The sequence below is a fragment of the Triticum aestivum genome, chromosome 6A, assembly GCF_018294505.1.
Source record: "Triticum aestivum cultivar Chinese Spring chromosome 6A, IWGSC CS RefSeq v2.1, whole genome shotgun sequence".
Classification (NCBI taxonomy): domain Eukaryota; kingdom Viridiplantae; phylum Streptophyta; class Magnoliopsida; order Poales; family Poaceae; genus Triticum; species Triticum aestivum.
In genome coordinates, this window is record NC_057809.1 from 97,118,113 (window position 1) to 97,146,024 (window position 27,912).

Consider the following 27,912-nt stretch of genomic DNA (forward strand, 5'->3'; position numbering starts at 1 on the left):
AGGAGGAAAGCCAAAGGGTGCTGACATTGGGGGGCAAGATTTTTCTAAAATGAAAGTTTATCGTTCGTCGCAGGAGTGAGACATGATGTTTTGCAAATTGGTGGCTAGGATATCAGGTTGGATGCTATGTTGTTAGATTGGACATGCTGAGCTTTTGCGTCAGTTTTCATCTCCCTTCGAGCTTTCTCTTTGCTTTATTCGCTATGTTTTTTATACTTATGTTCTTCTGTAATTCAAAGTTTAAAACTTAGTCTGGGGTACGTGATTGTGAGTGTGCTCGTTTATGGCACTCCATACTTGTACGTGTTCTCTTTTGGCTTTAGCTTGATTGGGATCCGTCGTGACTCAACCTTCTTGTATGATACATGCTGCTAGTTTGTAATAGGGTTCAAACCATATGGTTTCTTTAATAGAAATCGAAGGGGGTGGCCTCTCTTTTATTAAAAATTATAATCTTTAGAAGATGAATCTATATGCATATGTCATACTGGATAATGTGGTTTCTCTTTGACTTGGATATACAAATGTTTATTTAGATATGCAGAAAAAAGATTAAAAGGCAGTCATGGATTGTGCCACAAAAGGCAAAAACAAAACTGAAAAAGTAGCACACATGATTAACATCTACTTTTACAATGTATTTTGATTTAAAATTTGTTGGATTGTAGACACATATTTCTTTATAGTTTCATTTAGAAGTTTTTTAGTGGTGTGCCATGCACTAGTAGCAAGCTAGCAACATAGTCCCGTTAGCACTAGAAGTCTAGCAAGGATCAAGATCCAAGCAAACAACAACAATACATGATATTAGGAGTATTCTTGGCCCCGAGATCAACTGGAGATTAGGGCAAGTCCAACGCAGATCACCTAAACGCATCGCACAATGTCTAGAATTTTTTAGTATTGAACTAGTGTGGGTGTTTGAAGCCCTACATATTGTCCTCAAACTAGGGGTTTGGAGGGGAGGGCTTTGGGAGAGTTTGGACATCCGAGAAATCGCCAACTTAGCCTCAGGCCCGCCACAAGCTTGCCTTTTCCCTCTTCCTTCATGTCTCTAAGATTTCAAGGTCTAAAAGATAATAAACTAGATTAAAAATTTATTGATTCAACGTTAAATTTAATTTGGTTGGGGTGCACCAGGCCTAGGCAATGATGCAACGCCTAGGCAACACACAAGGGCCCCAATGGCAAGCCATTGTGATGGAACCTCCCCACAAAAAATAAATTTAATATTGTTAGGCACATGACCCAAATATCAGATATTAAATTGATAAAAACAGATACTACACTTGATCTTAGTCAAAAGGCCGAGAAAGGTATGCTTTGAAACGATGTCTTATGCCTTGTTTTACAGCTCCCATCATCCATCTCCTCCATTTTATGTAGACGAGGTGGTACTAAACCAAGTAGGGATTTTTTTTTGTTTTAGGTAAGAACGATAAGTTTGCATTGAACTTTGTGCAACCGGCCTGCTTGGGGCGCCCCTATGTATCGCTTATAGCAAGACGTAGGGAACCCTCGCGTAAGGGCGGCATAAGATGGGCCGGCCCAAATTCGTTGGAGGCCACAACTTCTTTGTTCTGGGTTTTTATTTTCTTTTACTTTTGTTTACACGTCAAAACATTATACACATATATATTACAAAAATATACTTTACATAATGTTTTAGAAAATATTAATCACGCATACGGAAAATGTTTAAATGTGTATAAACAAATGTTGACCATGTATATGAAAACTGAATAACAAAGATATGCAATGTGTGTGAAAAGGTTTGATCATGTATTTTAAGAAACTTAATCAAGCATTCGAAATAAATGTTAAATAAGTATTTGAAAATTGTTAATCAATCCTTTGAAAATGTTAGATGTGTATAGAATAAATATTGACGATGTAATAAAAATAATATTAATCTTGTACTTGAAAAATGTTGATAAAGCATTTTAAAATTGTTAAATGTGTATAGAAAAAAATATATACTACTCCCTCAGTCCCATAATATAAGAGTGTTTTTGACATGTGTCAAAAACATGTGTATGTATTATGGGACTAGTGTCAAACACATGTATAAAAAATGCTCTTATATTATGGGACGGAGAGTGTATGTATTAAAAACGTTAATCTTGTACTTGAAAAAAATGTTAATAAAGCATGCAAAAAAATGTTAAATGTGTGTCGAAAAAATGTTGACCATATATTTAAAAAATGTTAATCCTGTATTTAAAAATGTTGATCAAGATTTTTATTAAATCTGTGTAAAAATATTAACCATGTATTAAAAAATGTTAAACATGTATTTAAAAAATATAAGACATATATTATAAAAATGTACTTGATACATACCAAGAATATACAATGTGTACGGATAAAAGTAGACATCACGAAGGTATAAGATTTCAAAAAATGTTAGACGTGTAATAAAAAATATTCAACCTATATATAATAAATGTTTCTGATGTATATCAAAAATATTAAGTGTGGTCTGAAAACCGAGGAAAGCTGAAAAAACAATAGGGAACAAAGAAAAATAAAAAACAAAGAAATCCGGGAAAGAAACCAAAAACATAAGAAAACTGAGAAAAAATGATGGAAACTGACAAAAACACAAAAAAAACGGAAGAAACCCGTGAAAAACAAAGAAACCCACTAAGAACCGTGAAAAAATGAAGAAAAAAAGATGATATATAAATTAACAATATATATATATATATTATATAAAGAAATTGAAGAATCCAATTAAAACAAAGAAATACAAAAAACCAAAGAAAAAGAAAAAACCAAAGAAAACTGGCAAAGAAACAAAGAAACCGAAAAAAAACGAAAAGAAACAAAGGAACATGCGCAGCAAAAAACAGCGAAGCCACGACCAAAACGTAGGAACAAACCTGCGAAGCGTTTGTCTTGACGGAAAAAAGAACAGAAACACGGGGCGGATAGTCTGACGCGTGAGAGCTAGTCTCTTCAGAGCGAGTGTAGCTTCCATATCTCTTAAAGCGGGATATAGCTGTCGCGGCTGCTTCTACCACCGTGTTGTTTGGGTCTCCCAGGCCCAATAAAAAGTAGCAGCTCCAGGAAATGTTCATATATGTTCATAAAATTGAAGAAAATGTTCGCTAATCCATTACTTGATGAACATTTTTTGAGCTTGACGAACAGAAATTGTATTCAACAACATTGTTTGTTGAAAAATGGATGAACAAAATTTTGAAAGTCGATGAACAAATTTTGAATTTGATGAACATTTGTTGAAAAAAAAGATGAACAAACTTAGAATGATGAACATTTTTTTAGTTCGACAAACATTTTTTGAATTCGATGAACAATTTTGAATTTGATGGGCAACTTTTAATTGGATGAAAAAAATTGAATTCAGTGCACAGTTTTTTTACATTTTTAAAAATTTTTGAAACTGATGGACAAAATAATGTTAGTGAATTTTAAAATAAAATTCGCAAAAAACTGAAATGTATAGTAGAAAAGAGAGAAAAGAAAACCTGAAACAAAAAAAAAGAAAGAAAAAAAAAGAAATCCTGGTTTAGGGAAGGTTGTAGAACCTTCCCAAACCGGGCTAGAATGCACGTAAATATCCTGGAAAAACTGGGCGGGCGCACTGTGTGAACGATTCAGGGTGGGGGCTACGCACTATGCGCGAAATAGGGGGGAGCAACTACTTGGTGAGCGCTCCTTCGAGAGCCTCCCAACGATCATTTGGGGTGGGTTGAGAGCGCGCCAAGTGGCGCGCTCTCAGCCGTCGCCACGTGTCATGTTCTGGGTGCTCTCTCCGGATTCAGTTTTTTTCGCACACGTTTTCGGCCTTTTTAATGATTTTTTTTACTTTTTTGGTTTTCTACTGGTCTTCCTTATTTTTTGGACCAATTTTTAATTTCTTTTGGCGCGAAAAAACATTTTTTTTCTTCCGCGTAAGACACGGTTTTGCTTTCGTGCGAGGTATGGCTATGCCTCTCGGAAACAAAAAAAAAGAATGCACTTTTTGTTTTTCTCTTTCCGCGAGAGGCACGGTTTTGCTTCCACAAGAGATACGGTTGTGCTTTCGCAAGAGGCATGGCCGTGCCTCTCGCAAATGAGAAAAAAAAAATATGTTTTCTATTTTTTTTCCTTCCGCGGGAGGCATGTTTTTGCTTCCACGAGAGGCACGTCCGTGTCTCTCGGAAACGGGAAAAAATACGTTTTTATTTTTATTTTATTCCGTGAGAGGCACGGTTTTGCTTCCGCGAGAGGCATGGCCGTGTCTCTTACGGAAAATGAAAAAACGTAATCTCGGTTTGGTTTTTGGTCCGGTTTTTGACCGTTTTTTCGTGAAAAAGAAATTCGTCAAAACCTATCAATATGGAATCTAATTTTGAAAAACGACACGAGGAATCCAATGATGAAAACGGTTCAAGATTTGGATGCACAATTTAAGAGATAAAACGTTTTGAATAAATAAATATACAGAAAAAGAAAAACTCCCAGATTACAAAAATAAATGATGTCACAAAAATAAATAATGACATAAAAGAGACACAAGAAAGAAAGAAAATGGATATTCTCTTCTGACATAAGGAAACTGCTTGCCCCTGAACGTCTCCTTCAGATTCTGTTTGGATATATACATTTTGATAGCATGCAGCGGCACATCTTCCAAGCTAAGCCAAGATACTCATCTCGCAACCAGAGTTGTTAGGAGTAGTACGTACTGCTTTGCTGACAAGAAAAAGACTAGTGTGGTCTTCTCGAGCTCTCAATCAACGAACTTTGGGTGGCATGGCAGGCCGGCTGAAAGGAAAACCACTCAACGCGGCAGAACAAAGTAAATCAAGTCGTTGTTTAATTAAGGTAATACTAAACATGTGATTTGATATGATTACATTACCTAACACAGATTGCAGGCATGCTGATTTGTATCCTGTGTAAGTTTCGTTGCTGTTGACAGAACCTTTTTCGCTAGAACTATTGACAAAAAATATCCCATCAAAGTTCAGCAGAGTAAGAAACCCATGGTGTTGTAGAATACATTAGTGCTCCTATCAGCAGATGCGGATGCCGACGGGGTTGGTCCGGAAAATCAAGGTAGTTAGGCATTTTCCGGCAGCTAGCTAGCAAAATCAACCCTTTCAATTCCCCCCTTTAATTCCTTTCCTAATCACAAGCAAAGTCAAGTTGGAAGAAGAAAGAACGATGCGATTAATCATGCACACAACACAATCATCCAGTAAACCAAGTGGAGTAAACTAACTAACTGATTAAGTAGTGCACAGAAAGGTGATGCGTGTTCAACCTTTGTGTCCTCCCTTTTCCCACAACAACCAACCCAAAACTTTGGGGTTTGAATATGCACGCACTCATCTGTCTCTCCGTGTGACCATACATACAATCATACTACATACATGCTTCCTTTCCCTTCTTTTTGGGACAGTGTGATCGACCATAGCATACGCTTTCATACAAGAAACTTCTCTTATCTACGTACACAAAGTTCCAAACAGAGCCAGCAGTACTACTAGTGCTCCTGCTTTGCTGCCATGGAATTCAAGCCGACTCAATCAATCAGGCGCTTTGCTTCGATACCCCGTTGTTAGGCGACAATAATTGCGACAACGATCTTGACCTGCTGATGTCTCTTCCTGCCTGCATGTTGCGTGCTTTGTCAATTCAAGTGTTCGGCGTTGAAACCCTAGCATGTTTGAACGCGATGCACACGTATGTGTCTATGTGGTACGTGCCAAATCTTTTGACGTTTCGCTGTACACGGATGGGGGACCTGAACTGAATTGACCAATCGAGTTCGTTAACTAACCTGATCGCCGACGCGTGGGCGTGTCGTGTGACGACCGGATGACGCCCGTGTGTGCAAGGCACTGACCAGCTAGCTGCTCCGAGGAAGCTATACTACCTTATTATAGCTGGCCAGTTCGTGCGATGACTGGGGCGCATGCATGTCCCCTAACGGCGGGCTGTGCTCTTCAAGCTAGACAGACATTGTGGGCACGATCGATCAGTCGATCGAGGGGTTGTTGATTCCGATGATGGCATCTGGCAGCTGCTCGGCTTGCTTGCCAATACGGAATGTAGCTCCGGCGTCGTGCTCTCCGTGGATCGATCATCGATGTGATGTGCACGGTGGCATGGAGCTCCATATCGATCGGTCCCTCCCCGGGGAAGTATATCCTGAAGAAGTTCGAACCATATTCGTCTCTCCCACACAGCCAGGCAGACACGAACACAAGAGTTTGAACAGGCAATTGCTAGCTCAAAGTGGCGTAAAGCAATGCACTATGCCGCCCCGGCGGCCTCTCCATCTGTGTCATGCCGTTCAGCAGAGTTCAGACAAGACAACCAATCGCGCACTAAAGAGTCGTGGAAAAGGAATAATTCTGGTGTCACTGTTCTTCACAAAAGTTGGGGAGAATTATATTCTCAGCCCCTCGATTATTACCAGAGTCTGAATTTGGTCTCTCCATTCTAATACCACAAAGATATGCGACAAATTATGCTACCAAGTCTAGAATATTCTCAACTCTAGAGACTTGTTTTGACGATCAAGTAGTGATGATCTTGTGCACGTGACAAATTATGCTACCAAGTCTAAATATTCTCAACACAGTACAACGCATTCAGCCTATAAACGCACACACATACATCTTATCTCTATGAGCAGGGGCGGAGTTACGTTGGGGCAAAACCAGGCCGTGGCCCGCCCAACGTAACAACAAACAATGAAGGATTGAGGAGGCCATAAAACAAAAGTTTGTGAGTTTAGCTTTAATCTGCCTGTTTGGCCTGCCCAAAGAATTTCTCGTAGCTTCGCCACTGTCTATGAGCACCTCCGAGATAATGAGCCGACACAATATCTTGAGATTGACGAAACCATCAAATGTGTTTTTGTAGTCGACGGGAACGTCTTCTCGCACTGAACGACCATTGGTGGAAACAGACTGAAATAAATCCAGGAAGATGCAAACATCAGTGCTAAGTGTAGAACTTGAACCCTGATGGGCTGCATCAATGACAAGGAACCTAACCCAGTCCAGTCATCACGTACGAAAATAAAACTAAAAAAAGGTCACCTGAGGTACTAGGCGTTTTGGAAATGCAAAGACATACACGGATTTTCTTGAAAAATTCAAAAGTTTTTCTTTTCCTCAAATCATGATTTTTTTGTTTCAATTTTTGATTTTCGGTAACTTCCTTCAATATTCCACTTTTCTTCTAAATTTCCATGTTTCCGGTAGTTATACGTATTTTCTAATGTTTTATTTTTATTTCCTATCATTTTCTTCTTAAAAATTAGATAAAAATGAATTACTCATCTATATTTTTGAAACTGTGAATATTTTGATGTGGTCTTTTCCTCAATATTTCTTCAATGTATAACAAGAGTTTTCCAATATACCATCAATTTTCTGTTTTTTTTATTTGTTGATCATTTTTATTTCATAACAACATTGATGAGTGTGCTACCCACATGTGTGAAATTGCCGACACAATGCCAAATTTCTCGTGACCATGGTGTGTGGAAGTGCCCCTCCAGGTAATATTGTCTTCTTTGGCAAGTGGCGGTGGCACACATGGTGCCTTATTAGTACCGGGTCTCAAGCTCCAGGGTCAAAACCCTTGGTTCGGCCTTCAATGAATGCACCTGGTAGGGGCGGTGTTTTCGCATCCTTGTTGAAGGCATTGCTTTGAAGATTCTTCAGGTGTACCATTTTGGGTGAAAACCCAAGATCCAACCTTCTGTTGTTGGATTTAGCGGCGGAGGCTACTTACGGAGAATCTTTCTTGTAGCCCATATGTTGTAAATTGACGGTGGTTGATGTTGCTACTTGTTTGCTTGTTACGTGTCATTGTCACGTCGGCTCTCTTTAATTTCTTCCTTCCTTTTTTTATCATTTTGGTTGTGTGCAACCTCAATTTCTAGATTGGGTCTCGATATTGTATCGTTGCAGAGGCCATATATAACTGATATCTTCTTGATATCAGTATATTATCCTTTGTCAAAAAAGTCTAGAACATTCTCAACTCTAAAGAGTAGTTTTGATGATCAAGCAACAATGGTCTTGTGCACATGGAAACCCATTCACCATGTACAAAATTAAAACTCAAAATAAGGTCACCCGAGGTACTAGACATTTTACAAATGCAAACCATTTTCTGTTCCTCAACTTATGATTTTCTTAGTTTCAAATTTTAGTTTTTTGGGAACTTCCTTGAATATTGGAAGCAACTATTACACGGGTGGCTGAATTTTTTGGGCATTCAGTCAAATTGCTCTCCACCACTATGCACCACTTGATAAAAATCCAAAGGCCCAACCTTCTTCTTCTTCTTTCTCTAGCCTTCTTCTCCTCCCTATACTCATGCTGAAATAAAATAAAAGTTTTCTAAAGAAGAATAAATTTGTGTAGTGGTATTTAACTTCAAAGAGGAAGAAATTAAAACAAACAATGAAAAAAATTGCACATAATTTGCAAATAAATTTATAAGATGAAAAAATAAATATATGATAGTGAAGTTTTCACACAAATGGTTTTTTCCAAAAATAATAATTAATTAGTGGCATTGGTATTACCATTAAAAAAGAAAGAAAATAAATAAACTAATACCAAATGATGACAAAAAGTGCGCACAATTTATACTGAAATTGCATACATTCTTGCATATACAAAATAAACATATAATTATGCAAATTTCGCACTCTAGAATATACAGATGTATTACGTAATACTTATGTGTATACTTGCGCACGCGCGCGCGCGCACACACACACACACACACACACAACGCACAACATTCACACATACCCATATAGGAAAAGAAAAATCAACTAAAAAATAAATAGAGCAAACACGCTTAGAAAAATGACTGCCCCTTAGACACCTGCTCAACAGCAATGAATTGAATATTTCATTTTCCCTCTAATATTTCATATTTTAAATGCTTTATTTGTTATTTCCTATCCTTTTATTTTAAATATATCAAAATGGTATTGTATCAGAAAAAACGATTTCTTCATATATACTTCTTTTAATATTTAATGTGGACTTTTTCTCAATATTTCTTCAATGTAAACTATAACAAGAGTTTCCCGATAAACCATCAGTTTTCAGATTCTTTATTATTTTTCTTGATTTTCTTGTTTCATAACAGCATTTGGCGAGTGGGCTGCCCACATGTGTGAAATTGCCAACACGTTGCCGTCAATATGGCTTTGACACTTTAAAGATCAAGAATCGTTGATTTTCAGACTTAAGGGAAAGGAAAGAACTTTAGCCCAATTGTGTAGCACTCACCAAAAATGTTTTTTCTTCTTCTCAAGCATCCAGGGTGCTCTCGTAGCCCAATTGTGTAGCACAGCACTCACCAAACATGAAAGCAAAGTAGGGCATCACACGCAGTTTTTGCAAGATACAACCACTGCATCAGGAGGCATGATTCCCCAATTATTTATCTAAGCATTCTAGCAATAAAAAAACATGTTCATGTAAGCACCTACTAGCAGCACTGACAAATAAATAACGTCCTAGAGCACTCGTAGTACCAGTTTGTCTTATTTATAGTGAGAACACAGTTGTAATTTTCACTTCTGTCATGCTAAAAAAAAGCCGATCGGTCAAACAAAATTCGAATCACCAGATTTATCATTAAAAATATTTACAAACTTAATTTTTTAACTAAAAATAATGGAAATCAGTTGACAGGGTCTTGCACTGAAAACCGAGTCAAAACCTCATAGGACAAACATATACACGGCCAGTGCATTGTTATATACGTATACCACTTACATGCGTGCCTGCGTACATATATTATATGCTTGTAACGCAATGTAACGCTGGGAACAAGTCATCGGGCGAACGAGGCGCGACGTCGATCGTTGACGTTCAGCTACGCAACACCACCTGGTGTGTCCGGTGAGCACTCGGTCTCTCCCCCACACGTACCAATCACCGCTACTGTTGCATCGTGGCAGCTTCCAGTGCCTCTCCTCGTCAAAGGTCCCAATTCCGCCTCCTCGCCTAACAGTTTGCATATTCCAGTATTACTCTTCTTCTAAACGTGGGTCGCCCGAATGCCAAACGTGGGCCGCCTGCCCACCAGAACACGGCGGAGCAAGCGTCAATGAAGCCAGTCGCATAATAGTACCGGTACTTTTGAAAAGAAATAAAAAAGCAGGCGTCAATGGAGCTGCTAGCCACAAGAGTGTTTTCGTTCCTTGATTCCAACCGAAGCATCGTCCGGCGATGGGCACCGGCCGGCCGCACGCCGATGTGCTCGCTTGCCGCCGACGGGACCCGTCACACGATTTGGTTAACGATGATGTACCACACCACCTGACGGCGACGCCGCAACGGCCCGGCTCACCTACAACAGAAAGAGCTAGCCACACAAAGTACACACACACACACACACTAGCTTTGCCAGAAATCAAACAACCTAGTAGGAGTAGTATGTGGCTTCCTCCCCACATGCACCTTCCTTCCTTCCTTCCTTCCTTCTCATGGTGATGGGAATGAAAAAGCGGCTGGTTTGTCTATTCGTAGGTTGCGTGAAACTTGGCTTGAGGCCAAGAATTCTCGTTGCATTTTGCTAAATTTGCGCACTTGTGTTCCACAAATTTTGCGCTAGTTAAGAGGTGCGCAAGGAATGAGATCGCAACAGTTCTAGACCAACCGCTGAGAAATGGAGAAAAGGATTCATTTGCATATCTTTTCCTTACACCGGTCCGCTGGTCGATCAGTTTGGACTTTGGAATGCATTTCCTTGAACATAGTTGCACTGTCCTTGTGATGTGTGCCAATCTCTGTAGAAAACCAGAGACAACGGAAAATCGACAACTTATCGACCCAGCAACAAACAACGAAAATGATTTTTAGTAATAAACAATATGATGCTTAATGTATCGAAATATCCATGTTTATCAATTGTTCCTGAAGAAAATATGTTTGTTAGTTGTGCGGAACATTTTTTAGGGAAGGCTATCATGGTGACACAAGCTGTGGAACTTAATTAATGCTTATAATTACAGTTTACATCTTGCTAAATTTGCAGGGTTGCACCATACTACTATACTCAGTTTTAGGCTGGTTATAAATGATGTACTATAATTTCCCCGCAAAATAATAATAAATAACAAATGATGTATAACTTTAAGTGGCTGATATTAAATGATTAAGTTTGTCTATCTTTTATTAGACGGTCTGGTTGTCGACTATGAAGATGCTCAAAATTTCTTGACCGTGTCATGCAACCTATGTGGCTTAGTTTTGCCAATAAATCAAAGAACGTATGTGGCTTCCGCCATGCACCTTCCTCCGTTCTCATGGGAATAAGAAGCGGTTGGTTTGTCTATTCGTAGGTTGCATGAAACTCAGTTTGAGGCCAAGAAAACTCGTTACATTTTGCTAAATTTGCACACTTGCAGTTCCACATTTTTTTTGTGCTGGGAGGTGTGCGACGATGAGATCACAACAATTCTAGGCCAACCACCGAGAAATGGCGAAAAAGATTAATTGGTCTATCGTGCCTTACACCGGCCCGGTTAGCACAGTTTGGACTTTGGGATGCATTTCCTTGAATATATTTGCATTGTCCTTGCGATGTGTGCCAATCCCTGTAGAAACCAGACACAACGGAGAATCGACAACTTATCGACCCAGCAACAAACAACGAATATGAGTTTCATTAAGCAAGAATAGCCACGTTTCTCAGTTTTTCACAAAAAAATTGTGTTTTATCAGCTGTGTAAAACTTTTTTAGGGAAGGCCATCACTGTGACACAAATTGTGGGACTTAATAAATGCTAATAATTTGCAGTTACATTTTGCTAAATTTGGAGACTTGCACCATATTTAGGCTGGTTATAAATGATCTTTTATTACCGATCCTGTTGTGGACCTGGAGGACGCTCAAAATTCCTCGATCATGTCATGCGGCATTCCAACTAGTAGAAAAAGTACTCCCTCCATTCGGAAATACTTGTCTTGGTTTTAGTTCATTTTGAACTAAAAGCACAACATGTATTTTGGAAAGGAGAGGGAGTATTACTCATTGTGTTAAGAAAAAAAACATATTCCGACGACGACATCAGGGCATCTCCAATAGGTGGAATATATAGTCAGCATTGTAATTACGCTACTTCTATGCATTCCCATATCACTTGCTCCACCATGCCTTTGAATTGGCTCCGGGCCAGTCGAGCTACGCACGGCAGGACCGAACCGATCCGCACCGTAGACCGGGGCGATCGTACGTCGGAGGAAAAAACGCGGGAAGCGCTCCCCGTTCCGCCGCGAGGACCGGCCGGGGGGCTGGGCTGGACCGACCAACCACAGCAGCCGGGGCGTGCGTGGGCCCGCGTGGACCAAGCAGAACAACCCAAAAAAACGTAAACGAAGGCAACTCGCGCGCGCGCATGAGTTTTTTGATGATGATTTGCGGACATTGCAAAAAAAAAAAAAAAATCCCGAACTGGAGTAGCAGTAGTAGTAGCTCGTACTGACTTCTCTCGGGACGTCGCTGTCCCTCCCCCGCCAAGCCACCGCACCGCCATGCATGCCAAGCCCCAAAGCATTCTTCCTCCCTCCCTCCCTCTCTTTCAACACAGCCCACCAACCCAACATCGCCATCCGTTCCTACTACTTTGCATATCTGCGCGCGCCCGCGCCCGGCCGTATATAAACCCGTCGATCAATGCACAGCGAAGATATTGTCGAGGAGGGTTAGGGTGAGGAGGAGGTCCGCCGCTAAAGCTGGAAGCCGATCATTAGCCATTTATTTACTACTCTACTCGGGAGCGGAGCAATTACTCCGTCGGTTATCTATCAGCTTCCGTTTCGAGCTTAAATTACCAGGCAGGAGGAGGAGGAGGCAGAGCCGCGGGTTCACTTTTCGGAGGCGGCGCTGACCCGCTTCCATTCTTGGAAACCCGTTACTCCGGCGAGCGAGGCCGGCCGCCGGTGGCCATTTTGGTTTGCGGCGGGCGCGGAGCGATCGAGCAAGGTCGGCCGCACCGTCGGCGCCTGCTTTGGAGTTTCTTTCGGGGGCCGATCGACCGACCGCGGGTTTCTTTCTTGGCGCGCGCGCGGGCGGGACGGGCGGCCGCTGAGATGAGCGATGTCACCGGCAGGTTCGTGCTGGCCGCGGCCGTCGTGGCGGTGTCGCTGGTGATGGCGTCGGCGGCGCGGCACGACTACGGGGACGCGCTGTCCAAGAGCCTGCTCTACTTCGAGTCGCAGCGGTCGGGCCGGCTGCCGTACAACCAGCGGGTGCGGTGGCGCGGCCACTCGGGGCTCACCGACGGGCTGGAGCAGGGGGTGGACCTGGTGGGCGGGTACTACGACGCCGGCGACCACGTCAAGTTCGGCCTCCCCATGGCCTTCACCGTCACCATGCTCTCCTGGGCCGTCCTCGAGTACGGCGACCAGATCGCCGCCGCCGGCGAGGGCGCGCACGCGCTGCAGTCCATCAAGTGGGGCACCGACTACTTCATCAAGGCGCACACCGCGCCCAACGAGCTCTGGACCCAGGTCAGTCATCATCCATCGCCGCCGCCGCCGCCGTCGCCATGACCGGCCGCGCGCGCAGAATGCAAAGTGTAAACACGCACGTAGCGTGCACACGCTGCATCTTTTCTGACCCGATCGCGCATACGTACAGGTCGGCGACGGCGACTCGGACCACTACTGCTGGCAGCGGCCGGAGGACATGACGACGTCGCGGCGGGCGTACAAGGTGGACGCCGAGCACCCCGGCTCGGAGGTGGCCGCCGAGACGGCCGCCGCCATGGCCGCCGCGTCCATCGTGTTCCGGCGAGCCGGCGACGCGCACTACGCGCACCTCCTCCTCCACCACGCGCAGCAGGTACGCTGTCACGTACTAGCACACATTACTTGTCACACAAAATTAATAATTAATAAACGTAAAGCAGAAAAATCAGACTAGATTAGCACCAGCTTAATTTCCCTTTAAGCTTTTGTCAGCCCCCTTTACACACAGAATTCACGATTAAAAAACACGACACTCGATCCACTAGCCACAGCCGGGTCTGGTACGTGACAGCGAGCAGCTCAACGTCCGTCGTGCACACACACGCTTGACGCTTCGGCTATACCGTAGTTCTTTTCTTATCGTATATGTCGTCGTATTTATAATTTATACGTACGTATGTATATTACGTGCAGCTGTTCGAGTTCGCGGACAAGTACCGGGGGCGGTACGACGCGAGCGTGCGGGTGGTGAAGAGCTACTACCCGTCGGCGAGCGGGTACAACGACGAGCTGCTGTGGGCGGCGCTGTGGCTGCACCGCGCCACCGGCGGCCGCGAGTACCTCGACTACGCCGTCGCCAACGCCGACGACTTCGGCGGTACCGGCTGGGGCGTCTCCGAGTTCAGCTGGGACATCAAGTACCCCGGCCTCCAGGTCCTCGCCTCCAAGGTCAGTCTCAGTACCACTCATCACCACTACTGCCATCTCGTCTCTCTCTGTGCGTCTCTCCATTGCTGACGCATGCACGCAGCCCATGCATGCATGCACTGCACCAACCTAGCGACCTTTCCTTGAGCTGGTCAAACTTGTTTACCTTTTCATGCATCATCAGAATGAATTCCTCACAAAAGAAAACAATGATCAGAATGATTCTTTTTTCCACCGCCGATTGCGGCAGCTGTAAACAAATTAGTCAGAGGCATACGTCAACTTCCACTATAGTTAGTTCGAATTTTAGTTAGTTCGCGATTTTTTTTAAAAAATTCACTAGTAGTTAGCAGTGCTGGTAGTTATTTAATACTACGTACTAGGGGATTGCCATATGGGATCCATGCGGTAAATTGATCCCATATACTAGTAATGACAGATGTAGTATGACTTTGTTGATTTGGTTGTGCCACCGGTTTTGTATATATCGTTAGCATGAGGAGCAAGCCGCGTGTTTGGTGCACCCTAGCTTTTGCTTAGCTACCCTCTCTCTCTAGCTTGCAAGCATGGCTACCCCCCTACCGTACCTTACCTAGCATGCTTTCCCGGGGTGCTTCCGCTGGAGTTGATGGATGATGCGCCATGCCCAACAACTCCGCCCGCCCTATGCATCTCTCCTACTAATTCTTCTAGGAGAATGCATATATACATATCATCCCAAACGCCTTTCGAATTTCGATAATACATATTGCAACGTGACTTTTTGCGTAGAGGTTGATTTTCGTCGAGGGGCGCCCATGCATGTGCAAAACCTAGTTAAGCAAGCATATGAGATGATTGATGATGATTCTCAGCAAAAAAAGCTAATCATGGGGAGCAGGCGATGCTCTGCCCACCAAGAGGGTCAAGAAAGTTGAGAGATGCCCAAATTTGTTTTATACTACACAAACACGGGGCCGGCCATGAGACTAGGAGAGATCTTTCGATCTACCCCACCCCACCTGCGCCTTTGTCCTGCGGGTAACCATTTCTAATTCGTTCCTTTCACATGTGCTCCTCCCGGCAGCTGCCATTTATTTATTAAAAACCTTCCAGAAACAGACCGGTTTCCTAACCATGGACTGTTCACTGTCGCCGATCACATGAGGTCTCGTAGGAATGGACTGCCTTCCTAATCATAGCTCCTTTGACCGCACCTTCTGCTTCGCATATGCTTAGAACGCAAGGCAGCATGCGGCCGGCTCCTCTTGCCATGAGGGTGAAGGCTCGTCCATCACATGCCTGCTTCTTTGGTCATCCACAAGCTGTTTTTGTCTCTGTCATGCTTCACTTGGGATGTGATGTTTGAAGCAAGCGATTCAACCAATGATGGATACCTACTCTGGCTAGACAGCTTACTTGCCCAAGTGGAATGGAGGGGCCGAGCGGTCATTTCCTCGGTTGTTTAATGAAAAACACATCAGCAGTTGTTACTGATGTGTATGGGCTTTTCAATTGGAGATGGGAGAAAGGAAAGAGTGGAAGCACATGAGACAGAAAAATACTCAACCGACAGTAGCTGCACGTTTTTTCTTGGGATTCAGTTTTTTTTAAGGGTTTTTTGGATTCGGTGGTTGGATCACAACTTGGGCACTGGTAACTGAGCCAGCAAGGATCATGCGGCCCATTTTCGTTGATGTTCGGCCGGGTTGGTTTATATAACCTGATCAATTCTGCACGGCACTGAAGTTATGTTCCGTGTAACGATGGATGCCATTCGGACATGGCGTCTGTCAGTTGGTGTCAAAGATTCTGCACTCACATACAGTATACCAGACAAATGGAGGACAGGTTGACAACGATCACTGCTCAAGTCAACCCTGCTATTAAGTTTGCATGTAGTTTGACTACCAGCGATCGCTGCTCAAGTCAACCCTGCTATTAAGTTTGGCACATAGCTTTGACTACTAGAAGGTGTTCCTGGTCGACATGCAGCCTCTAGAGCCTATAGGTCAATATATTTTTTAGAGAGGGTCAAAGGTTTTATTTGCAAAAGGTCAAAGGGGTCAAAGGTTTTATTTACAAATTAGCCGTCAATTAAAAACTAAATTAGCCATGCATCAGCTGTTTAATTAGTATAATTTGTGTTTTGATCCTTGCAATTAACATTTCTCTTCCTGGGCCATCGATCAGCTGCTGCTGGAGGAGAAGGACCTGAGCTCGGAGTACCGCGCGGTGCTGGAGAAGTACCGTGCCAAGGCCGAGTTCTACGTGTGCTCCAACATGAACAAGAACCCCGGCGGCGCCGCCCGCAACGCGCCGCGCACCCCGGCGGGGCTCATCTTCATCCGCCCCTGGAACAACCTCCAGTACGTGACCAACGCCGTCTTCCTCCTCACCGTCCACTCCGACCTGCTGGCGGCGCTCGGGGAGCCCCTCCGCTGCACCGTGGACGAGGACGCCGACACCTCGGACACGGGCGGCGAGACGGCGGCGGACGTCGTGGTGCGCGCCGAGGAGGTGCTGGCGTTCGCCAGGGCGCAGGCGGACTACATCCTGGGCACCAACCCGATGGGGACGAGCTACCTGGTCGGGTACAGCGACAAGTACCCGCGGCGGGTGCACCACCGGGCGGCATCGACGGCGTCGTTCGCGGACGAGAAGGGGTTCATCGGGTGCGCGCAGGGGTTCGACTCGTGGTACAGCGCGGGCGAGGAGAACCCGCACGACCTCGTCGGCGCCGTCGTCGGCGGGCCCGACGGCGAGGACCGGTTCAACGACCAGCGCGGCGCGTACATGCAGACCGAGGCCTGCACGTACAACACCGCGCCCATGGTCGGCGTCTTCTCCAGGCTCATGGAGCTCGACGCGGAGGAGCGGCTGCGGGAGCAACGGGACCTGTGAAGAAGCGGCTCCTCGTCGCCGGCCGGTGAATATGTTCAGCTGTAGGAATGTTAATTGAATAACCGAGAAAAATGTGAGAAAAGAAAGAGTGAAGAAAAGGCGATTTTTTAGGACCGTTGGATGGATGGGTGGATTTGTACATTTTTTTGTTGATTAATTCGTATAGGTTTTGCTTTGTTTCATTCGTGTAGGAATGAAATTTCGAAAAAAAAAGAGAATAAAACATCACCAGATTGATGATGGTTGACCTTGAGTTGACCAAGAGGGAAGAGGAAAGGCGGGAAAGGTTTTTCCGTCGCTGACACCGGGCCCCGTAGTCCAGTTTCTCTCCGCGTCCCCACGAAATTTCCATCCCCACTGCCCACCGAGAGGGTGGCGGTGGTAATGCTCGAGAAGCAGTGCCCGATGTGTGTTCGACGAAATGTCATCGCCAGAGCTAGCGCTGCCATGGTCGCGCCCCCGTGCGCGTCACGCTGGGGGAACCGACGGCCTTGACGCCGTGCTTCTCCTGTCGGCGCGGACGCACCGTGCGTGCCAGGGTCGATTCCGGTCGCCGCGCGCGCAGGGTGCTCGGCGTAATGGCTCCCTCGGCTGCCTGCACTGCATCTCCTTCGGGGCAGTGCAGTGCGTGCCGACATGCCCACTGAGACCGAGGTCAAGGAGAGGAGACCGACAAGGACGACTCCGCTCCCTGTTCGCTCGCTGCCATCCATCGGCCGAGTAAATTGTGCGGTGGTGTCCTGATGCGGCCGCACCCGCGGGCTCGTACAAACGACGTCGCCGTCGGGGCCCCGGGGACATACGGATTGCGCGTGCCGACCGCGCCTCAGGGTCTCCGAATGCGGCGCACTCCGCGCTGGCCAGGCACGGTACGTGGTCGCTGTGCAGCTGCGGGGCTCCATCTGAACCTCTTGGCCCAGCATGAAATCTGGTGAAAAATCAGGGCCTCACTGCAGTAACTGCAGTAATGCCAATTGCTAAAATTGTTAGCTAGCAGCGCATAATAAGTAAGTAAGCACTACCTCATTGTTCCCAGACTTTATCCTTGTGTGCCACTTGCAAGATTCCTTAGGATCATCTTGTTAGTATACTGTACCAGGTCATTAGGTTGATGATCACTTAGATTACGGTTCCATTCCGGAGATTCATTCATTCATACATACATACCCTGAAATGCTTGAGCCATGGGGGTTCTTGCCCTTCTGGTTTGTTCGTATTATTTACTATGAGATGAAGATGACCAAACCACATGAGTGGACAGTCTTTTTCTAATGCCAACAAAGGAATCATAGAGTAAGTTAAAAGTTGCAATGACAGAACTGTTTCGAAAAAACCTTTTCTAGACCGACCCTCCTAATCTATCATTGTGGAATAGGACGACAGTAATATGCATGTGAAAGCATTTGCTAATCCCATGGATATACATATATATGCCAGTCTCTCTCTCTCTCTCTCTCTCTCTCTCTCTCTCTCTCTGCCCTCCCTCCCTCCCTCTCTCTCTCTCTCTCTCTCTCTCAGATAGAAGGCTCGTTTGCTCACAAGAGTGAAGCATGAATCTATGTGTAGCAGTTCTCCTATTCTACATGTTCCAGTTGATTCATGGACAGCCTGATTATCTGGGTGTGTTGCCCCTCAATTCTTAGTTTCTTACCACTCTTTCTGTTCAGAAAATACACAATGAGAAGCACCTATGTTGCTCATAGCACAACGTTCATTTAAGGCCGGTGATAGAAATCCATTATGCATAAGTGCATAACCACTTGTGATACAAATCTTTTTGACTTGTATTTTGTTTCCAGGTTTCATAAGCATCGATTGTGGCATCCCAGTGAATTCTACCTACCAAGATTCCATTACAAATATGGTATATGTATCGGACTATGGTTTCATCACCACGGGAGAAAACCGCATCATCTCCTCAGATTACATGGAGCCATCACTGGCAAAACGCTATTCCAATCTCCGGTTCTTTCCGCATGGTCCAAGGAATTGCTACACCCTGAGGTCCCTGGTGATGGGAAACAAGTACCTTGTTCGTGCCGCCTTCTACTATGGAAACTATGATGGCCTGGGCAAACCTCCTGTCTTTGATCTTTACCTGGGGGCAAACTACTGGCATGAAGTTAACTACAGTGATGCAGGAGCATTCAACTGGATGGACATCATACTTGTGGCTCCTACTGATTACTTGCAAGTTTGTTTGGTGAACAAAGGTATGGGCAATCCATTTATTTCTGGGTTGGATTTGAGGCCACTGAATACCACCCTCTACCCAGAGGTCAATGCAAGTCAATCGCTCGTGCTGGTTAATTCTAATCGGTTCCACATGGGGCCCACAGACAATTCAATAATCAGGTTAGTTTTTGACTTAGAATTTTTGTTATCAAATTTTAACATAAATCCGCGTTAGCACCATCTTGATCAACAGAAGTAAAATTTTGGTCGCTGAATATCCTGCGGAAAAATATATTTATAAATGACTGTAGACTGTAACCTCTGCTTTTAGCCTTATAGTATTGCATAAGTTTTGTCCGCAAGGTATACCTTTTGACAAAGAGGTGGTTTTTTGACTCTAGTTAATTCAGTGGACTACAATAGTACATAAAACATATACTTCATTGGTCCAAACAGGTACCCTTCGGATCCCCAAGACCGCATCTGGACGACATATAATGCAATTCCGAACTGTACTAAGATATCTGCAACTTCTCCAATCCACAATAACCTCAGGGCTGTCTACGATGTGCCACCTTCTGTTATGCAAAATGCAGCGACTGTTAATAGCTCAAGAATTGATTTCTCATGGAATCCATCTGATCCATCGGCGAACATAAGCTCCAAATACTTCTTTATTTTCTACTTTGCTGAGCTGCAGCATGTACCGAGCAATGTGGTGCGGCAGTTTGATATCATTGTCAATAACAAGACATGGAACAGGCGACCTTACACCCCAACGTTCCTATTCACCAATTACTTTTCCGGTGTTGTGCAGGGGATGGAAAGTTATAGTGTCTCACTTGTTGCTACAAAAAATGCAACACTTCCACCTATCCTCAATGCCATGGAGATGTACTTGGTGAAACCGATAACTGCGGTTGCAACTGATCCTGGAGACGGTATGGATTTAGTGATGCAATATTAGTAGGGACTAGAGAGGGTATATAACCAGCTACAGTTACTACGTTAAGGGTCCTGTCTAACTTGCAATAAACAAAAGTCCACTTTCCAACTCTGAACCTTGGCAAAAGTTCACTTTTCAACCCTGAATTCTAAAACCTTTCGATTGACAACCTCAAACTATTGAAACCATCATTTTTTTAAACCTCGGGTAGTCTCACTAGTGATTTAGTGTAACGTGCATGCCACGTGTCCACCACATTACTGCCATGCCATTGCCATATCACTAAGTTCCGTTTATTGATCTGTTTGTACCATTTTTTCTTCTGTTTTTAGCATTTTTTTTGTGGCAGTTTCTTTTATCCAAATGGTGGAGCTTGTTTTCGATTGTTTGTTGTTGTAGTGTCTGTTTGTTCATGGCTGTGGTGTAAGTTCAAGACTGAGACGTAGAATTTTTTCTTAGCAGTAAAGAGGGTTGGATTAGACTGTCCTTTATCACATTCGAGGTGTATTAGTATCTTAAAGCTTGCCTGCTTGTCTATTCGTTTAATTAACCATCTTCCTTGTTCTTGCAAAGCAGCTAGAGCTATGATGGCAATCCAAGACAATTTTGGTGTGGTAAAAAACTGGATGGGTGATCCATGTACTCCGAAAGCTTTTATATGGAGAGGATTAAACTGCTCATATCCACCGGCAAGCCCCTCTGAAATAATGGGACTGTAAGTTTCATAACTGTGTTTGGATGAAATAAAGAAAAAACCCATTCTCATACGCTGAATATTTGACATTTCTAAGAAACGTCTAGGACAAATGAACAAGAGAAGCTAACTGTTCTTGGTTTACTTTTTGGCAGAAACTTGTCTTCCTTTGGGTTAGTTGGTGCCATCTCTACTAATTTTAGAGATCTCAAAGCACTCCAGTATCTGTAGGTTTTTACTTCTCGTCTTTCTTACTGTGGAATTTTTAACATGCTACTACCTTTTTTATATTCCCTCCGTCCGAAAATACTTGTCATCAAAATGGACAAAAAGGGATGTATTTAGAACTAAAATACATTTAGATACATCCCCTTTTATTCATTTTGATGACAAGTATTTCCGGACAGAGGGAGTACTACTCAAAATAAACCCACGTGGATATTTTCCGCACCTGCCTTTTTTAGTATATTCAGGAATTAGTGTACTTGTTATCAGAACACAGGTTTGTATAAGCTAAATTATATGCACATAATTCACAGACATTTGAAAATTACCAAAAAAGGAATGCTTGCACTGATATTCTTAAGATGATTAGCTTGTTTACACATGGAGAGAATTACTGAACAATACCTGAAACAATTTACACAGTAGTACAGAGAAACTCTCTTGAACTGTGGATGATAGTACATTTCTTAAATTGTCTGTGTCTCCATGTTTTCAGGAAAAAGAAAGAACTGTCTGTATCTCCATATAGGAACTTTGGATACATGATATGTGCTTCCTCGTTTTAATACACCGTTCACCAAAATAATACTGTCAGAAAACTAATGATATAGTTTGGGAGAAAAACATAACTCTCTTCCTCACATGCAGTGACTAGATACATACTTTTGCCTTTTGTATTCAGTCATGCAGTGAAGCTGAAAATAACACTTCAGAAAATGTTGTATTTCGCCTTTCCTTTTTAGCTTTAATTCACAAGATCTGTTACTCCTTCCAGGGATTTGTCACACAACAACTTATCTGGTCCCATTCCAAATTTTCTTGGGAAACTTTCATCACTAATGTTTCTGTAAGTCTTATTACTTATCTTTTCATTCTTGAATCTCGGCACAACAGTTTTCTGTGCTACATATATGGATATACCATGTTTTTCCTTTATAGGGATTTGTCCAGCAATGATCTGAGCGGACCAATTCCTTACAGCCTTTTACAAAGGTCCCAAAATGGATCCCTATCACTAAGGTATGTTCAGCTATCAAAAGTTAACTAACTAAGAATATAATTTTTTTTAAGGAAAAAATTCATACCAATATGTAAATCAGTAAATGCTCATCATTTTGGGATGATGTCAGTAATATTTTAGAAAATGATGATTTAATATCATACTACTTAAAATTGTATGGTTTTGCTATTTGGGCCTTCTATTTTTCAATTTCTTTGACTGCTCATTCAGTAAGGTATATTACTTCTGGTTAACTGGAAAGATAAGTTGTGTCATCATCAGTTATCAACTGTAATAGATACTACAACAAGGACCGGTGACTCTAGCGCATAAAATAATATATGCTAATTGTTGGATTTCTCTAGAAAGGCATGGAAGAATCTTGTATATCAATTTACTTTGTCCCAGTGCATTTCATGGGTAGTTTCATTTCTTCAAGAGCATTCATTGTGAAAGCACCTTCAAAAACAGTGTCAGTATTACATTTGACTAGTTAACTATTAGGTCTGATTGATCAGTATATTTTGTAGAGAAGTAGTGGTTCCTTCCAGCATTTATAGTTAGACACCTCTCTTTATTCAGAACACCATAGAAGCACATTATAATTTAACTTTTGTGTATTGCCAGGGTCGGTGGCAATGCAAATCTTTGTGGCAATGATACTTCCTGCAGACCAGTTCGAAAGAAGATCAATGGGTCACTTCTCTCTGCAATAGTCATTGTGCCAATAGTTACTGCCATCGCACTATTTGTTATATTATTTTTGCTGCGCCAAATGCTCAAAGGAAAAGGTAATATTGGAAATAATGGTTTCTGCTTTGTGCATTACACACTTTTGTATTTCATTTTCTTTTGCCTTTTTTTATACAAAATATAAAATGCTTGCCATTACGTTGTGCATGTATTCAGCTAAGCGAAAGGCTACTGGTCATGAAGATGGATCAGCATTACTTGGGAGCCGAGAGTTCTCTTACAAAGAACTGAAGCATATTACAAATAACTTTAGCCAACAGGTAGGAAAGGGTGGGTTTGGACCTGTCTTCCTTGGTTACTTGGAGAATGGAAACCCAGTTGCAGTGAAAGTGCGTTCTGAGTCATCTTCCCAAGGGGGCAAAGAGTTTCTGGCTGAGGTAAAAACAAAATCAGTGTGAAGTTCTACATGTCGAAATTAAAAATATTCATGTGTAATCGTAACATCTATGTTCCCCCCAGATTTCTTAGTGTAGCCATCTGTATACGAATTTTGATGAATGAGTTCTTTAAGATTTTTGTGTTTGTGTGTGTAGTTTTACAAAAGAGAGAAGTTCATGTTACAACCCTGAACTTTTCCATTTGTCTATGATTCAGTCCCGAACTCTGAAACTGTCTAAGAATTAATCCTGAACTATAAAACCTTATGAGATTCAACCCTTCTCTCCCCTGAATCCAGTTTTTGCTGAGTTGGCCTAGTTTTCTCCCGTTGACCGGCCTGTCAGCATCCCAGTCACCCCTTTTTGGGTCAAATTTTGACAAAAAATTGGAAGTGTCAATAAAATTTTGAAATAATTTCTGTAAAATCAATACTAATATACTTTACCATTCTGGGGAAGTTTCAGACATTTTTGCCAAACAAACTTTAAAATACCCTCAAATTACATTTTCTGCCCCTTTTTTGGTCAAATTTTGACAAAAAAATTAAAGTGTGCAGAAATTTTTTAGACTGTTCTGTAAAATATAGACTAATATACTTATCATTCTGGGAAATTTTAAGACATTTTTGCCAAACAGATTTAAAATACCCTTAAATTACATTTTCAGCCAATGGAAGTGTCCAGAAAAAATAGTGTAAAATCAAAGAAATATAGTGATAATTCTTGGAAATTTTCAGACAATTTTGCCAACATAACTAAGAATACCCTCAAATTTCATTTTCAGCCCCTTTTGGGTAAAATTTTGACCAAAAAATGAAAATGTGCAGAAAATCTGAAACAATTCTGTAAAATCAAAACTAATATAGTGATCATTCTGGGAACACACACTTTGGCCTGCAGAAGTAGGGATACCCTCAAATTTCGTTTCTGGGATGCTGACGTGGCTGCTAACTGGCCGACCAACGGGCCAAAGCCAGGCTAACTCAGTGAAAACCGGGTTCAGGGGAGAGAAGGGTTGAATCATAGATGGTTTTGATAGTTCAGGGTTGATTCTTATATGGTTTCAGAGTTCCGGGTTGAACCTTAGACAAATGGAAGAGTTCAGAGTTCAGGGTTGAACCTTAGACAATATGGACTTGTCTCTTTACAAGACTACACTTACTAAACATCCTCATTATGTATTCTACTTAAATTATTTGAATGACAGCGCCGCATGTTATATTGCAGGCTCAGCACTTGACGAGGATTCATCACAAGAACTTAGTTTCTTTGATTGGCTACTGCAAGGACAAAAATCATTTGGCTCTTGTTTACGAGTACATGCCTGAAGGGAGCCTGCAGGATCATCTGAGAGGTTCATCTTGGCCATTCAAATGTGGATTCTTATATCGGCTAATCAAAGTTTTAGGCGCACATTACATTACATTTCATTTAAGCAAGAATTGCGTAGACCTTAAATTATCCGTGGTTATTAACTGAAGTCCATGAATTGTTCCAAAATCTTCTTTGAACTAACTATGTTTAATCTCCATTGACATGTGAAGCCACTTCTACTAGTAAACCACTCACTTGGAAGCAGCGTCTTCAGATCGCCCTTGATGCTGCACACGGTTAGGACATAGCAGCCATCTACTAGGTCCTGAGATTTCATTTGCACATGACTGTCAACAAAAAAGTAGTAATTATTTTATCACAGGTCTTGAGTATCTGCACATCGCTTGTAAGCCAGCATTGATTCACAGAGATGTGAAGAGCAGGAACATCCTCCTGACCACAGATCTTGGGGCAAAGATAGCTGATTTTGGCCTGACCAAGGCTTTCAGCGACTCCGAAACACATATAACTACTGAGCCAGCTGGTACCATTGGGTATTTAGATCCTGAGTACGTCATGCACAGCATCACTCTCTTCTCCTGTCTACTCCACTTATTCAACATTACCTGAAGTGTTGTTACTTTGTCATAATTAAGGACCCTTTCGTCTACCAATTGTTCAGGTACTTCCGCAGTTATCACATCAGCGAGAAGAGCGACCTGTACAGCTTCGGGGTCGTCCTCCTGGAGCTCATCACAGGCCATGCCCCGGTAATACCGATTAGTGACAGCATGAGCATCCACATCGGCGAGTGGGTGCATGAGAGCCTCGACCATGGAAACATCGAGAGCATTGTGGATGCAAAGATGGGAGGGGACTATGACATCAACTCTGTCTGGAAAGCTGCTGACTTGGCGCTGCATTGCAAGCAAGATGTCTCCCGGGAGCGGCCGACTATGGCGGAGGTCGTGGCCCAGCTTAAGGAGTGCTTGGAGCTCGAGAATCGTTGCAGTGAGAGGAGAGGAAACTTGTCCTCGAATGATGATAATTTGACCTGTCCCGGAGAGGGAAGTGCACTTGAGGTAGAAGAAGAAGAAACACAACAGCAACAAGGTGGAGAGATACAAGCGGCTGCTGGCCCTGCAATGAGATGATAGTTTTGATGATCTTATACATAAATGCTGGAGGTTGGAGCCATCTTCTTTACCTTTCGGATAAACCTTCATCTTGCCTTTCTTTGTGAAGTTCTCAAATTTCTGGCAATGACTAGATGGAGTCTGCCTGTTCTAGTCTAGATAAAAAAATTGTGATGAAAGAAGCTCGAGTGGATCACCGGAGAATTCACATTCGGGTTTGGACGGCGTGCAAGTGATACGTTTCTCAGTGTTTAGAGTGGACTTTTTTGTTGGCATGTTCGTCTTAGTTTGTCCATGTTTTTGATGTTTCTCTCTTGGCAATATTAAACTTTGATCTCTTTATAATAAACAATGTTTTAGTGCTGGCTATATGCATCTTAGGATCCAGAGGCTGGGGGCAAATAAAGCTTCCATCATCTAAAAAACCAATCATGTATTTGATGGTTGCTTACCCAAAGGTGACACTTCTTTCTGATATTCTTTTGACAAACATTTGTGATAATGTGATGATTGATGATGGCACGGCATAAATTCCTTGATTCTTTTTCTTTTAGCCTGGATTTCTTGATTCTTAGGATGCTGATGCAAGATGGCAACGTGTGAAAACCTTGAAACCATATTGATGGCAATGTGTCGGCATTTTCACACATGTGGCAGCCCACTCGTTAAATTGTTTTGAAACAAGAAAATCAAGGGGAAGAAATATTGAAAGGAACACATTGAAATATTCAATAAAACATTAAAAATTTAAAATATAGAATAAGAAGAAAATTCAGGTTAAATTTTCAAAATTTTAATATATTTAAATAAAAGATATGTAATATAACAAATAAAACATTAAAAATGTGGAAAATAGGGTAAACATGGAAATTTAGAATAAAATGTAATATCTAAGGGAGTTACTAATCTAAAAGTTTAAACTGGAAAAAATCATGAATTGATGAAAGAAAACCTTGTGAGGTTTTATGAAGAATACTCAACTATAGTCTGAATTTCTAAAATGTTAGAGCAACTCTAGCAGACCCCGCAAAACGCCGGCCCGCAAAACGCGTTTGCAGTTCGCGCAAAACAGCTTTTGCGGGCCGGCGCGGGCTGGCAGAGATGCAGACCCCGCAAACGGATCCGTAAAAAAGTATATTCGCGGAATATGCTTTTTTACGGGTCGGCTATGCAGGTTCTGCTCGGACACCACCGTGACGACCCGCAAACAGATAAACTGCAAATCTCGCATTTGACATAGGATTTCACAAACAAGTTCAAATTCAAACGACACAAACAGTTTTACGCGTAAATAGAAGCCAAGTTCATTACGGCTAACACAAAAGAGGGCCCTGCAAAAGGTTTGCGCTCATGTCCGGCATCATCTTGATCGATCTTCACTCCGCGCCATCGAGTCCACCTTGGAGTTCATCGGTGCCACCGAATCCACCTCCGGCGCTTGTTCCAACTCCTGCACCGAAATCATCCACGTTGCCACCATATGGAGCGGAGAAAACATCACCGGAACTGTAGCACGAACCGGCCGACGCCACCATTCTTCTCTTCAAGATTTCCCTCCTTGCCATATCATGCCATGTTTTGGTGAGGTCGTTCATGTCATTGCGGTTCATTGACATGATCTTGTTCTCTTCGGCGAGCAACATGGACATTGATTTGTTCTTGGCGGCTCGTGCTCTTCTCTCCTCGATGGCATCTTTGCGCAACCCCTCTTCCTTGAGCAACTGCCACTTTTCTTGCTTCTCCTTTGCCTTCTTCTCGGCCAACTCTTTCTTGATCTCCAACGATTTCAACAACATCGACTCGTTGGATTGCAACATGGCATCAATCTTCTCCCTCAAGTTTGATGCTTCTTGCTCTCTCTTCATCTTCTCCTTGGTCTTCTTGTCACCATCGGGCTTGTGCAAATTTCTTGGGCCATCATCATCCTCATCTTCATCCATGTTTGTAAGTGAGCCTCTCTTTGGTGGGGATTCTTTGTCGATCAACTTTCACTTGTCG

At 42.9% G+C, this 27,912-nt stretch overlaps 2 protein-coding genes and 1 non-coding gene across 5 annotated transcripts; 2 read left to right on the forward strand and 1 right to left on the reverse strand.

Moving 5' to 3' along the window:
• Positions 1-1,126: 1,126 nt before the first annotated feature.
• Positions 1,127-1,320, reverse strand: LOC123132685 (U2 spliceosomal RNA). The gene has a single exon (XR_006464971.1). It is a non-coding gene; the product is annotated as a U2 spliceosomal RNA (small nuclear RNA).
• An 11,291-nt stretch (positions 1,321-12,611) lies between these two features.
• Positions 12,612-17,541, forward strand: LOC123132274 (endoglucanase 5). The gene is made up of 4 exons (XM_044552060.1): positions 12,612-13,523; positions 13,654-13,857; positions 14,178-14,432; positions 16,584-17,541. The coding sequence occupies exons 1-4, from the start codon at positions 13,104-13,106 to the stop codon at positions 17,292-17,294; spliced, it is 1,590 nt and encodes a 529-aa protein (XP_044407995.1). The 5' UTR covers positions 12,612-13,103; the 3' UTR covers positions 17,295-17,541.
• A 100-nt stretch (positions 17,542-17,641) lies between these two features.
• On the forward strand, positions 17,642-26,484 carry LOC123132273 (probable LRR receptor-like serine/threonine-protein kinase At1g05700). Of its 3 annotated transcripts, XM_044552058.1 has the most exons (14): positions 18,752-18,914; positions 19,094-19,649; positions 19,926-20,187; positions 20,287-20,410; positions 20,992-21,130; positions 21,265-21,336; positions 22,110-22,181; positions 22,274-22,354; positions 22,962-23,125; positions 23,244-23,464; positions 24,692-24,818; positions 25,009-25,074; positions 25,161-25,347; positions 25,461-26,484. In XM_044552058.1, exons 1-14 carry the CDS (start codon positions 18,845-18,847, stop codon positions 25,930-25,932), a joined length of 2,613 nt encoding a protein of 870 aa, XP_044407993.1. In that variant the 5' UTR covers positions 18,752-18,844; the 3' UTR covers positions 25,933-26,484. The 3 variants fall into 3 exon arrangements, with proteins under 3 accessions (XP_044407994.1, XP_044407993.1, XP_044407992.1); XM_044552059.1 differs by lacking the exon at positions 18,752-18,914 and adding an exon at positions 17,642-18,301 and having other exon boundaries at positions 19,926-20,410; XM_044552057.1 differs by having other exon boundaries at positions 18,753-18,914; positions 19,926-20,410.
• The last annotated feature ends 1,428 nt before the right edge of the window (positions 26,485-27,912 follow it).